The sequence below is a fragment of the Erpetoichthys calabaricus genome, chromosome 10 (assembly GCF_900747795.2).
Source record: "Erpetoichthys calabaricus chromosome 10, fErpCal1.3, whole genome shotgun sequence".
NCBI classification, from domain to species: domain Eukaryota; kingdom Metazoa; phylum Chordata; class Cladistia; order Polypteriformes; family Polypteridae; genus Erpetoichthys; species Erpetoichthys calabaricus.
In genome coordinates, this window is record NC_041403.2 from 67,963,914 (window position 1) to 67,977,366 (window position 13,453).

Consider the following 13,453-nt stretch of genomic DNA (forward strand, 5'->3'; position numbering starts at 1 on the left):
CCCTACGTCAGGATCAGAGAAAGTCAGCGCAAGAGACACAGAGAAAAGTAAGTTGGGTAGCTTCTCAGCCATCTGCCAATAGCGTCCCTTGTATGAAATCAACTGGGCAAACCAACTGAGGAAGCATGTACCAGAAATTAAAAGACCCATTGTCCTCAGAAATCCGCGAACCAGCAAAAAATCCGCGATATATATTTAAATATGCTTACATATAAAATCCGCGATAGAGTGAAGCCGCGAAAGGTGAAGCGCGATATAGCGAGGGATCACTGTATTCAACTTTACTTTTATAATAATTGTTCAATATATTAATTTGATTTGATTTGTTGGTGATGGTTCTTTAATGTACATAAGATAAAAATATAATCATTGTCTTGCGGTTTACTCCTCAAATATTCATCCCCATATCTGAGTATATGAGAAAGTCGAGGGGAGACCACTCCCGATTTTTGAAAGTAAACCACCACTGATCGAGAGACTGACAAGGTCATCATACAAGATCAGCATATTGTTACTGACCAATCACTTTTGCTTTAAAAACATCATTTAATAATGAGGCGATACAAACAAAGGTAGGAAGGCGAAGAGAGTCGGCCAAGTGATGAAAAACTAAACATACTAATGGGTTTTTGTATTTATTATATATTTATTAATTTATCTTTTTTAGTTCATATTCACAACTCAAAATACCTGATATTGTGAAAGTAATCCATTACCAGAATATTTTAAAATATTTGTCTTCCTTTTTTCAATGTTTCTCTTTCTCTCTCTCTCAAAATAGTTGAAATATCATATTCTTTTTGTTCCTAACATAAGCCATATTATACATATTGCATACCAGGGATTTTTCCTGCCTTGCATCCAAACCTGTTCCAGGCTCCAGGTTTCCTGCAAACCTACTCTGGATAAATAGGTTTAGGATAATGTATATGGTGTTCTTAATCACAGATGCTGTCATTTTGTGCCTGTCCACACTCTTATTACCTACTCTTGCCCTGCTCATTAAGGGTTTACTGTTCTTATGGTGGGCTATTCAAGTCTTACCACCCCTGACCTTCATACTACATGCTTGTTTTTCTTTGTTTCCCTCAATACAGCTAGGAGGGGTCTACACACTGATTCTAGGCTAAGATCCCTGATCTTCCTAAGCCCCCATGATTTTCATGAGCAGGAAATGTTGTGTGCTGTAGACATTTAGAGTAAAAAACCCTCAAACCTTAAAATTCACCTGAATTTCATTACAAATTGGCCCATGTTGTGCAATAAAAGAAAAAGATAAAAAGTGCCAACAGTCAGCACAGATTTGTTCTGCACAAATTACGTAAAAAATATTTTAAAAATTACAAAATTGTGTGAAATTTTTCATATTCAGTATCTGGTTTTGATTATGCTCGTTTTTATCAGACAAAAACAAAACCAGATAGTGGAAGTTTACTACACTACTTAGTTTACTAACATTAAACTCCTATTATATCCAAATCCATTAAGTGTACAGTTCTGTCTGTTTGTGACACAAAACTAAACTCTGTAGGAGCTCCATGCTATAATTACTAAAACTGAAACTAATAGATATAAAAATAAAATAGAAATGTCTTTGTGAAATAAAAATTAAACTAAAAATACACGATGAAGGAAAACTAAAACTGAACTGAATTTCCAAGTAAGGTCAGAAAAAATATAGAAATAAAAACTAATATAAAAAGGCAAAACAATAACAACCTTGGAACCATCTTTATTCATTTTATAATTATAAGTACACCCTGCCATCAAAACTTCAAAAATCTCTCCAAACACTGACATACATTCCTATCAAGCCCTGATACTAATTTTAATAGGGAAATATTAAAAATCATGAAAAATTAAATAACCAATTTTCTTGGTTTCAGTATATTCTCAAATTGTGTGAACCCTGCAAAAGAAAAAAAGTAATAGGTTCTATGATCTAATTTGATACCTATCTGGACAAAAAACAAATGACATTTTAGCACATAAAGTTTGGTACTGTTCACGAGTCACCTTTTTTTGGCAAGAGATGACTAAAGTTCTATATGTCTCCACTTTCCACTTCCTTACTCACATCAATATTCTGACACATGACGCATCCCTGACTGTCCTGTAACATCAAGAGAGTTTTTTGAGCTCAGTGGCTCTCAAATGTTTGTTTGCTGCATGGTGACTATTTTAATAGAAAATATCACTGGATGCCACTGGACTAGTTTACTCCATTAATTAGGTCTCCTGAACTGCCCAGAGTTCACAATTAACAATGCTGTAATTAAAAAAAAATACAACTATGAGGAAAAAGAAGTTGCCAATATCAATCTGATAATAACTGTACATGCAGTGAGATGACACTATACAAATTAAAAAACGAGATATTTAACTACTGTACTCCAGATTTTTCAGGTTGCCTCGTGTTTTAAATTTAACTAGAGTATGTATTGGGAAGGACATTTTTAGTTGCTAAAACAACTATGTTATTAAAAAAATCATTCTTAAAAAACTGCTAATAACATCTACTGCAAGGAATAAAACACTTATCACAAAACAATCACTTACCATTCCAAATTTTTTTAATCAAACATTTCTCATTCTGCTATTAATATTTGTATTTACATTAACTTGCAATTTTATAAGTAGGATATCTCTAATAAAAGCAAATAAATGTATAATCTGAATTTTGCTAGCATTTACATAAAGAGAAGCAACTTCAAGAGATTGTATAAAATTTTCCATGAAAATATTTTAGCCATCCTATTAAAACTAATTTGGAAAAACATATGGTGCCATTAGAGTTAAAGTACTGTAATACCCATTTTTACTGCTGTCATTTTACTTACATTCATTTACATCTATCAGATTTTTCAGGTCTGACAACTTTGCCTGAATGGAGAAGTGCCTCTCTAAAACAAAGAAAAAACAACAAATGTTAACCTTTTGGTCACCTTGTCTAAATTATACCACACCCCAGAACTGTACAAAAGCAAATAATATAATTTGATAAAATTACAGGGCAAAAAAACAACCATGCCATACTGTTCCTTCTATGTTAAATGAAGACTGATTTTGTAAGAGAGACTGTTTAAATTTAAATTCATTGTTAAAGTGAATTAGTTGTATCCCCAATAAATGAAGAAGCAACATTTTCCTTATCTCAAACACACCAACCTAGTCTCTCATTTGACTACATCAAGAATATTTTTTATAAAGACGTTCTCATAAAAATGACCAAGTAAAATGTTAAAATTTACCTCATCGGGAGAAACACCTCCAGCTCAATGGTAAATTCTAGAAATTCAATTACTGTAGACTAACAAATAACCCATTTATAGAATAATATATTTTAAACGAGGCCCACACAATCATGGACATATTTGATTATATTTTGATAAAACTGCTATATCATGTGTTTGAGAAACAATTACCCCTCCTTTAACCGCCACCTTATCGTGGTGGAGGGGTTTGCGTGTCCCAATGATCCTAGGAGCTCTGTTGTCCTGGTGGTGAGTTGGCTTCGATGGTGGGGGAGGATGCCGGTCAGGCGTGGTAGGCCCAAACGTGTTGTGAGGGTCTGCTGGGAACATCTGGCAGAGCCCCCTGTCAGAAGTAGCTTCAACTTCCACCTCCGGCAGAACTTCAACCACATCCCGAGGGAGGTGGGGGACATTGAGTCCAAATGGGCCATGTTCCGTGCCTCTATTGTTGAGGCAGCTGACCAGAGCTGTGGCCGTAAGGTGGTCGGTGCCTGTCGTGGCGGCAATCCCCGAACCCGTTGGTGGACACCGGCGGTGAAGGATGCCGTCAAGCTGAAGAAGGAGTCCTACAGGACCCTTTTGTCCTGTGGGACCCTGGAGGCAGCTGATAGGTACCGGCAGGCCAAGCGGAATGCGGCTTTGGTGGTTGCTGAGGCAAAAACTCGGGCGTGGGAGGAGTTTGGGGAGGCCATGGAGAACGACTTTCGGACGGCTTCGAGGAGATTCTGGTCCACCATCCGGCGTCTCAGGAAGGGGAAGCAGTGCAGTGTCAACACTGTATATGGTGGGGATAGTGCGCTGCTGACCTCGACTCGGGACGTTGTGGGTCGGTGGGGGGAGTACTTGGAAGACCTCCTCAATCCCATTAACATGCCTTCCAATGAGGAAGCAGAGCCTGGGGACTCAGAGGTGGGCTCCCCCATCTCTGGGACTGAGGTCACCGAGGTGGTCAAAAAACTTCTTGGTGGCAGGGCCCCGGGGGTGGATGAGATACGCCCGGAGTTCCTCAAGGCTCTGGATGTTGTAGGACTGTCTTGGCTGACACGCCTCTGCAACATCGCATGGACATCAGGGACAGTGCCTCTGGATTGGCAGACCGGGGTGGTGGTCCCCCTCTTTAAGAAGGGGGATCGGAGGGTGTGTTCCAACTACAGAGGGATCACACTCCTCAGCCTCCCTGGAAAAGTCTATTCAGGGGTCCTGGAGAGGAGGGTCCGTCGGATAGTCGAGCCTCGGATTCAGGAGGAACAGTGTGGTTTTCGTCCTGGTCGCGGAACAGTGGACCAGCTCTATACCCTTAGCAGGGTCCTGGAGGGTGCATGGGAGTTTGCCCAACCAGTCTACATGTGTTTTGTGGACTTGGAAAAGGCATTCGACCGTGTCCCTCGGGGAATCCTGTGGGGGGTACTCCGAGAGTATGGGGTACCGGCCCCCCTGATAAGGGCTGTTCGGTCCCTGTACGATCGATGCCAGAGCTTGGTCCGCATTGCCGGCAGTAAGTCGAACCCGTTTCCAGTGAGAGTTGGACTCCGCCAGGGCTGCCCTTTGTCACCGATTCTGTTCATAACTTTTATGGACAGAATTTCTAGGCGCAGCCAGGGCGTTGAGGGGGTCCGGTTTGATGGGCTCAGGATTGGGTCACTGCTTTTTGCAGATGATGTCGTCCTGTTTGCTTCATCAGGCCGTGATCTCCAGCTCTCTCTGGATCGGTTCGCAGCCGAGTGTGAAGCGGCTGGGATGAGAATCAGCACCTCCAAATCCGAGACCATGGTCCTCAGCCGGAAAAGGGTGGAGTGCCCTCTCAGGGTTGGTAGCGAGATCCTGCCCCAAGTGGAGGAGTTCAAGTATCTCGGGGTCTTGTTCACGAGTGAGGGAAGAATGGAGCGTGAGATCGACAGGCGGATCGGTGCAGCATCCGCAGTAATGCGGGCTCTGCATTGGTCTGTTGTGGTGAAAAAGGAGCTGAGCCGCAAGGCGAAGCTCTCAATTTACCAGTCGATCTATGTTCCTACCCTCACCTATGGTCATGAGCTATGGGTAGTGACCGAAAGAACGAGATCGCAAATACAAGCGGCTGAAATGAGTTTCCTCTGCAGGGTGTCTGGGCTTTCCCTTAAAGATAGGGTGAGAAGCTCAGTCATCCGGGAGGGGCTCAGAGTAGAGCCGCTGCTCCTCCGCATTGAGAGGAGTCAGATGAGGTGGCTTGGGCATCTGATCAGGATGCCTCCTGGATGCCTCCCTGGTGAGGTGTTCCGGGCACGTCTAACCAGGAGGAGGCCCCGGGGAAGACCCAGGACACGCTGGAGGGACTATGTCTCTCGACTGGCCTGGGAACGCCTTGGGATTCTCCCGGAAGAGCTAGAAGAAGTGGCCGGGGAGAGGGAAGTCTGGGCATCTCTGCTCAAGCTGCTGCCCCTGCGACCCGACTTCGGGTAAGCGGGAGACAATGGATGGATGGATGAGAAACAATTAGCAATAAAAAAAGTGCTTCAAATGAGTTTCAGAATGTTATTCTGTCTTACTTGACATTTCTATATAATGCAATTGAAAACAAGATTACAGCAGAGGATTCCTCATCAGATTCAAATTTGCCTTTTACTTTTACACGCAGACAATTTCCTGTTAGATTAGCCTTTGCAATGACAATTAATAAGGCACAGGGACAAACTTTCAAAAAGATATGCCTGTATCTGCCAAAACCAGTTTTCAGTCACGGACAATTGTATGTTGCTCTCTCTAGAGTTCAATCTTTTCATTCATTCACAGTCGTATCCTCAAACCCACCCCATTTGGACAACTGTGTCTTTCAGGAAGTGTTCACCCATCAATAAATAATTATGCGGCGTATACTACGCCGTGGGTCGGCTAGTCTATTATAGTCCACAAAAATCTTTTGATTTAAAAATAAAAGATACACTGGCAGAAAATTTGGATATATGGTATTCAATTTAAAATCAACATTGTGTGATGCAAAGGATTAAATAAAGGAGGTTTAAATTATTAATAAAGACAAAAAATAAGACAGCATTGCTGGATAAGCATTTTTGGCAAGAAATAAGTTGTAAGGACAGCTAATTCCAATATGCTGCATATACAGTAAATAGTGTAACAGACACCTACAATTAACATTTTGTGCTGATACTAAAACCATGAGTTTTTAATTAAGGTCTAATTGCAGACATCCAAAAAAGTTCAAACAACAGTAATACTGTTATTAATGTTACTTCACAGTATTTATCTTCCCAAATCTCAAAAACATGCATTAATTTCAAGAGGGACTATAAAATGCCCCTCTGTCAATATAGGTATACACACAAAGGTAGATTCTGTTACAGACTGGCACCCTGTCCAGTTCTGGATTGTGACTTCTGCACAATGCTACTCAGATAGACTCAGCTCTCACAACTCCGAACTGACCTGATGTTTATTTTAGAACAATTAATCAGAAGAAGTGATGAACAAGACCAGAGTAAACAAAATATTTAATATATATATATATGTTATTGATGAGAAAAGCGATCACACCTTAAAATTTCCAGTTAAACAGGCATGAGTCATATTAGCTGTGGATAAGTTTGCAGACTCACATTTAAAAAAAGGTCTGCATCGAGCAACACTGCATGTATTCACTTGGAGCAGATCTTAACATGTTTCTACTAGAGATTTTATTAGAAAAATGAGCATAGTCACAAGAAGATTCCTAAACCATTAATGCACCTTAGTGGAAGATTAATTGCCTTTTGAAGTACACATACAGCAACAGCAATAACATCGATGACTTCTCAATGACAGTATTTTCCCCACACATTCTGCGAACAAATTTGAAGTTACAGGTACCATGATACAATATACAGATGTTTGCTTTCAACAAAATAGCAACATAACTCAATATCCATGTATTCACATCTTTACAAACATTAATACAGCCATACATGCTATCCAATAAAATAATTCTTTTAACAAAACGTTCATAAAGAACCTTTTTTTACACACAACCACCTTTGAAGTAAACACAAAAAGCAGGATCCCCCCACCAGATGTGAAATTTCAGATATTTATACATGACCAGATATTAATACATGACAAAAAAAGTCAAAAACATGCACAATTATACCAAACAAGCATAAATATTTTCACTGTTGACTTTGATGTGCAATACACTAGGTTTCTTCTCGTATAAAGTGCACATTTCTACCCAATTAAAATGAACAATATTATGCAGTACATAATAAAAGTGAAAACAGAAACATATACTCTACCTTTAATATTAGTTGAAGCAGCAGGTTTCTTCAAGCTGGATTCACTTTCATCGCTGACATTATTACAGTCTTCTTCTTTTGTCACTTCAACCATTATCGGTTCCGATTTAACACCATTACCTTCTGTCTTGACTATAGAAATGAATCACATAACAATAAATGAAATCTCTCAAACTACCATAAAAAATTACACAAAATTACAGTATCTGATGTAATGAAATATGACAAAATTGAACAATACTTTCTTACTCACATTTTTCAAAATGATAAAAATGCTGAGTGGCCATACCATAAAGTGGAAAAATAAGACCAATGCCTTATAAAAACAGTGATGGTAACATTTCGCAATATTGGAGCAAAAACAGATAAACACAGCAAATTCAGAAGATACAGGTACTCCTTACCATGTAAGATGTTGGGTACAAAAGGGGAAAGCAAAGAATGCTGAGCAAAATAAGGATCTAGAAGTCTACAATAGTCCTTGTTGTGAAAAGCACTATATAATAGACACACTTGGTACTACAGATTGCAATACTACATGTCTGCCCCAACTGTACTGTTAAAAAAAGGGAGTAAATGAAGGAAAAAGTACTGTGAGTAACTAACCTAATTTTGCTGGCAAGGCAAGAACCATCTTTGAATATGGCAGCATTCTACATCAGGGTACATAGATAGATATAATTCTAAACTCCATTAAATTAAGATTTACCAATCTGGGATTTTGCACTATAGTAGAAAACTTTCCTAGGTACTGGAGGATCACGCCTGTAGATGTACCAGTTTTGCTTTTCAGTGACTTGTATTTTTCTAATTCTACAAATTATAAAATTATAGTTATATTTGTAAAGAGATTTGATTAAATATATTCTTTACTTAAAACTGATATTCCCTTTATAAAATGAAACTTCCATCAAGTAATTAACCTATTACCATTTTATATTGTTATACATATGTATATATTACATGTGTTTGCATATATAGTAAATAAAATATACACAATCCTAAAATAACAAGTCAAATTTATATCAGTAAATGTAGTAAACTGCTTTCTTTCTTTCATCACTTACTAAGAATTGTGAAGTTTATCAAAACACATACTATACACCGTAGATTTCACAAAAAATGCACACATGAACGTGAATATATAAATCAATTGATAATCCATTTAAACTACCAGATTACAGACAAATGTTTTACAGGTAATGCTATACTAAAGGGGTAAAATAGCAATAATTCTACATTTATGAAACTCATAACACATTGTCATACGATTGGCCTCCATATCAATTATTGCTTTGCCTAAGACAGCAAAAATGCTAGCCTTGAATTGATCTGATTGTTTAATTAGCCAGCCTAATTTCTTATATCTTTTGTTTTCAGAAAAGTGTGCTAGTATGATATTTACAATTAGAATAAATTCAAAATGAGTAAAAGTGAAGGCACAAGTGCAAATGACACTGAACACTAAAGAGGAGTGTCTAAAAAAATAAATCTAATTAAACAATGAGAGAAATTAGATGACATGGTGTCTGAATATGAATTTGAGATACAAAATATATACAGTAATCCCTCGCTATATCGCGCTTCGACTTTTGCGGCTTCACTCTATCGCGGATTTTATATGTAAGCACATCTAAATATATAATGCGGATTTTTCGCTGCTTCGCGGGTTTCTGCGGACAATGGGTCTTTTTACTTCTGGTACTTGCTTCCTCAGTTGGTTTGCCCAGTTGATTTCATACAAGAGATGCTATTGGCGGATGGCTGAGAAGCTACCCAATCAGAGCACGCAGTTAAGTTCCTGTGTGCTGCTGATTGGCTCAGCGACGGAGTGCTGCATTAACCAGGAAGTCTCATCTCACTCATTCAGCATTAACATGCTCCTGCTACTGCTTCAGGGGCTGTGTCCAAGTGCCAACAGAAGATGCACATGATTGCAGAAAAGGTAAAAGTTTTGGATATGTTGAAGGAAGGGAACAGCTACACCGCTGCAGGGCACCATTACAGCATCAATGAGTCCACGATTCTTTTTATTTAAAAAGGAGGAAAAGCATATAAGATCTATGGCTGCAGTGTCCTTTAACCAGGGCGCAAAACGAGTTGCAAGTGGACGTGATAAGGCAGTAGTCTGGATGGAATCTGCTTTAGGGATTTGGATTGAAGAGTGCTGGAAGAAGAACAACGGCGGTGCTACAAAGTAGCCTGAAGAGGCTCCTTTAGAAGAGCTGTAACGCTATCCTTTGTTGTGCAGTAAAATTAAACTCATCGTTATTGGACAAGTCATCGTGTCATTGTTGGTGAGTAGCCATAATTAATTATCTACGTACAGTACTTATTATATGTACATAGTTTAGTGTCACTGTACACACATTTTACTGTATACAATTTTTCTTGCATTGTACGTATTTATTGCTGATAGCCTGTCTGTCGTAATGGCTGTAACATATGTGATATCGGAGACGCTCGATATCTTTAAATTAATATTTAGGTTTTACTGTATATAAACTGTGCTTACATACATAATTTCAACGAATCTTACCTAATATCTAAGAGAATACAAAGGGTTTATGCTGTATAATTGTGCGGGAAATGTTTATAATAGTGTGGGAGAGTTTATAAGGGCTTAAAATGTATAAAAATAACCATATGAACATATGGTTTCTACTTCGCGGATTTTCACCTTTCGCGGGGGGTTCTGGAACGCAACCCCCGCGATGGAGGAGGGATTACTGTATCAATGATATCTTAAAATCTCAAATTTCATATATCAGAAAAATATAACAAAAATATATCTTTTAATGTGGGTGGTGACATCCTTTACATACTCTACAGCTCTGTAATGGCCAGTGTGATTTTTTTTTTATGCTGTAGTGGGCTGGGCTGGTGTGATGAGGTGCATCACAAATCAGACTGAATGTATGGTATGATTCTGGAATTTTAACTACTTATGGTTGAGAAAGTAAATAGTTAAGAGTAGGCACACTTACGCAGAAGGGGGTGGGGGTGATGTAGAGAGCCATGTTACTTTAGCAGGGCACATGCAGGATCTGGGTGACAGATGCATAAAATGGACAGACAGGAGAGCTGTTCACCTGGCACTAGTTTGCAACATGGTGGAGGTGGCATTAGATTGCCTGCAGTGGGTTGCACATGAGTTCATGGGAGACTCTGCAAAGGTAACTGATGCAGTAGTGTGCTGGTGAGAAACACGTGCAGAGTAATTAGTCCCTCTGCAAGGATGAAAACTCAGGGTTTGAGGTTTTAAGGAACATTATTTTCTTATATTTATTATAATATGTAAGAGCTTAAATGAATGAGCACTCTATACATATCTGAAGAAATGCATACTGACATTATTGTGAAAGATTGTACTTATTTTAATAAAGGGCTGTTTGGTTTGCACTACTATTATATATATCTGCATGCCTCATTAATTCACTAGCACTTATTCATTCAGTGGACTGAGTAAGCTGATTTAAAAAAAACAGCACAGTTAGGGGACTCACTCTCAACCCATTGAAGGTAGTAGAATGGAACGAAGACAAAACATTTGGCCATTCTGAACACTCCTGCACATCCTCTCTTGAATACACTAGCAATGACTACTTTCAGTCTATTATTCAGCAGAAGCATGTCAAGAAATGCTATTGGGGCGCTATTATAATGCTTTAGTGTGATTGCTCTTTATTATCTTTAGCTAAATCGGTGTCTTCTTTCATTTTAGTAATTCTTAGTATGTGTTTGTAATATATTTATGTATTTATTGAGCTTACGTAAAATGCCAAATTTCTCCTTTAAAGACAAAGATCCAATATAATCTAAAGGAGAGCACACTGAAAATTATAGTTAAGTAATTTTGACACGAGTAAAATGAGTTTCTTACACGTCCAAATACAAAGGATACCAAAGTGAAGTATCTCAGCATGGGTTTTACATAGCTTAAACTCAAAAGTATCTCATTTCCAAATATCTTAAAATTCACTTCACATATCTTAAAAAGCAGTTGTTCTCCAGATATCACAAAATCAATTTAAAAGTGCACTCCACATCAGATATTGACGTTCTCTCTAACTGCTGTTTTGCCCGAAAAAGACCAACGAAAGAACGTGTCCTGCCTTGGTGATGCTATCTATTCAAAAAGCTAAGTGGGATGACCAACGAACAGATTCTAACAAAAGCGCCTCCTACATTTCCCGTAATCCTCTTGGAAAAAAATTCAGATGCACCAGATGCGCCTGCGCTATGGCAGGCGGCGAATGCAAAGTAATTTCAGCACTATGTATGAAAAACAGCACTAAAGAAGCAAGAAATTGTGCAAAATTAAATAAAAGCATAGTGTATATGCCACAATATAAGTACCCAAAAGACTGAGAGAGCATTAAAGTGTCAACGAAACGTTCATTAAAGTTTATCTCACCCTCACTGTTTTACTTGCGAACAGTAGGCTGGTTTTACGGTAGTCTTTATTTCTACGCTCAATTAATCATGCTTTGACATTAAAGCAAAAAAAAAAAAACTATTTTTCACTAATATTAAGACACATACGTTTAATCTACAAGGGGCTATACATTACGAAACACTGCTGTCTTGACACACATAATAAAAACGTTTCTGAGTAATGCAGTGCTCACTACACTTTTTCCATTTGGAGTAATGCAGAGAAGCTGTAATACATTCGAGCTAGAAAGGCTTTAGAAGTTCGATTTGTATTTCATCAAGCAGATCCTTACGAGGCTGCACAACAGAAATACGTCATCCGAGTAATTCTAACCAGACAGTACAGTTGACCATATTTTATGACTACGGCTCAATTTCACACGACGTGAATGCTTGCAAAACTATTTATGCTTGGAGCTTTAAAAAAAAAAAGTAGGTTTCATTAAGCTTTTGCTGCAGAACTGAGGCCTCGGTCAGTTTACTGCCAGTGACAAACTGATAAACAAATGGCGACTTCCTGAGAGCCACACACGCCGTATGAAGTCGCCCTGTGCTGCCAAGACTGTTATCGGACACTATTTTAACTGGAGACAATTATTATTTTCTTACTATTTTCTTTTGCATCCTCCTGACTGACTCTCACGGTCTTCTCTTCCTGTTGTTCCGCCATGTTAAGTAAGTCGAATGCCTACGGTGAAGTGAATTCACCAAAGTGTTTACGTAAAGTAGGGGAGGGGAGCAGGTAGGCCGCTGTTACGCAGCAGAATGAGGGACATACAACGTACTCAGGCAGAGGCACGCACGAATCACCGAATGCAGGAGACGAGAGACTATCACAGTTTCTTTATCTATAGTGTGATAGTATGATGCGCAGAATAACGATTAAGTACAGAAACCAGACGGAGTTTTCTTTAAAAATGTAACGCTTTCTGTGTTATTGAGTCATCCAGCGTAAAAAAGGCGTAACGTGCAAAACTAAATAGCTGAACAAATCACTTCCAGTTAAGTAAGCCAGAGGTAATGTACCACAGCGAGGAGTGGGGTTGCATGGGTAAATATATTGTTTACCATACAGTAGCATATCATTCCCAGTGGCACTACTGCCCATGGAAAGCTTTGTCCACCTTTATTATTCGTCACTTGAATTTTTCTCCATCCTCACACTTTAGGTTTCCAAAGAACGGCATCAACTTCCTCCATTGATTGCTTCCATGGTCATCCAAAACTTATGCTGACTTATGGGTTATTATTTCTTGTTTTCATAAGAGGCACTTGTGAATGCTTTAAAATCACTTAAGGTTTTTTTGTCTTGTGCCTTTTGACTCACTGGCACAATAAATGTTGATGGTTAGTTATGCAAGATGTTGAGATTTTTGGGGTTCCCCCCAATTTATGGCCCTCTAGACCCCAAAAAAATATTTTTATGCAATTTTTGAACATATTTTGTGCAGGACATTACACCCTAACAATAAAAAGTAAACCAATACGTTTCTTCAAGAAAAA

The 13,453-nt window shown here is 38.7% G+C and overlaps 1 protein-coding gene across 1 annotated transcript in view; it reads right to left on the reverse strand.

The window, feature by feature from the left end:
- The window catches only part of trmt1l (tRNA methyltransferase 1-like), a 67,723-nt gene extending 55,027 nt beyond the window's left edge, over positions 1–12,696 (reverse strand). Inside the window, exons 1-3 of the mRNA XM_028811369.2 lie at positions 12,560–12,696; positions 7,514–7,645; positions 2,841–2,903 (exon numbers count right to left, since the gene is read on the reverse strand). Of these exons, the coding sequence (XP_028667202.1) occupies positions 2,841–2,903; positions 7,514–7,645; positions 12,560–12,620 (256 nt within the window). The 5' untranslated portion in view covers positions 12,621–12,696. The remainder of the gene's footprint in view (positions 1–2,840; positions 2,904–7,513; positions 7,646–12,559) is intronic.
- Positions 12,697–13,453: the final 757 nt, after the last annotated feature.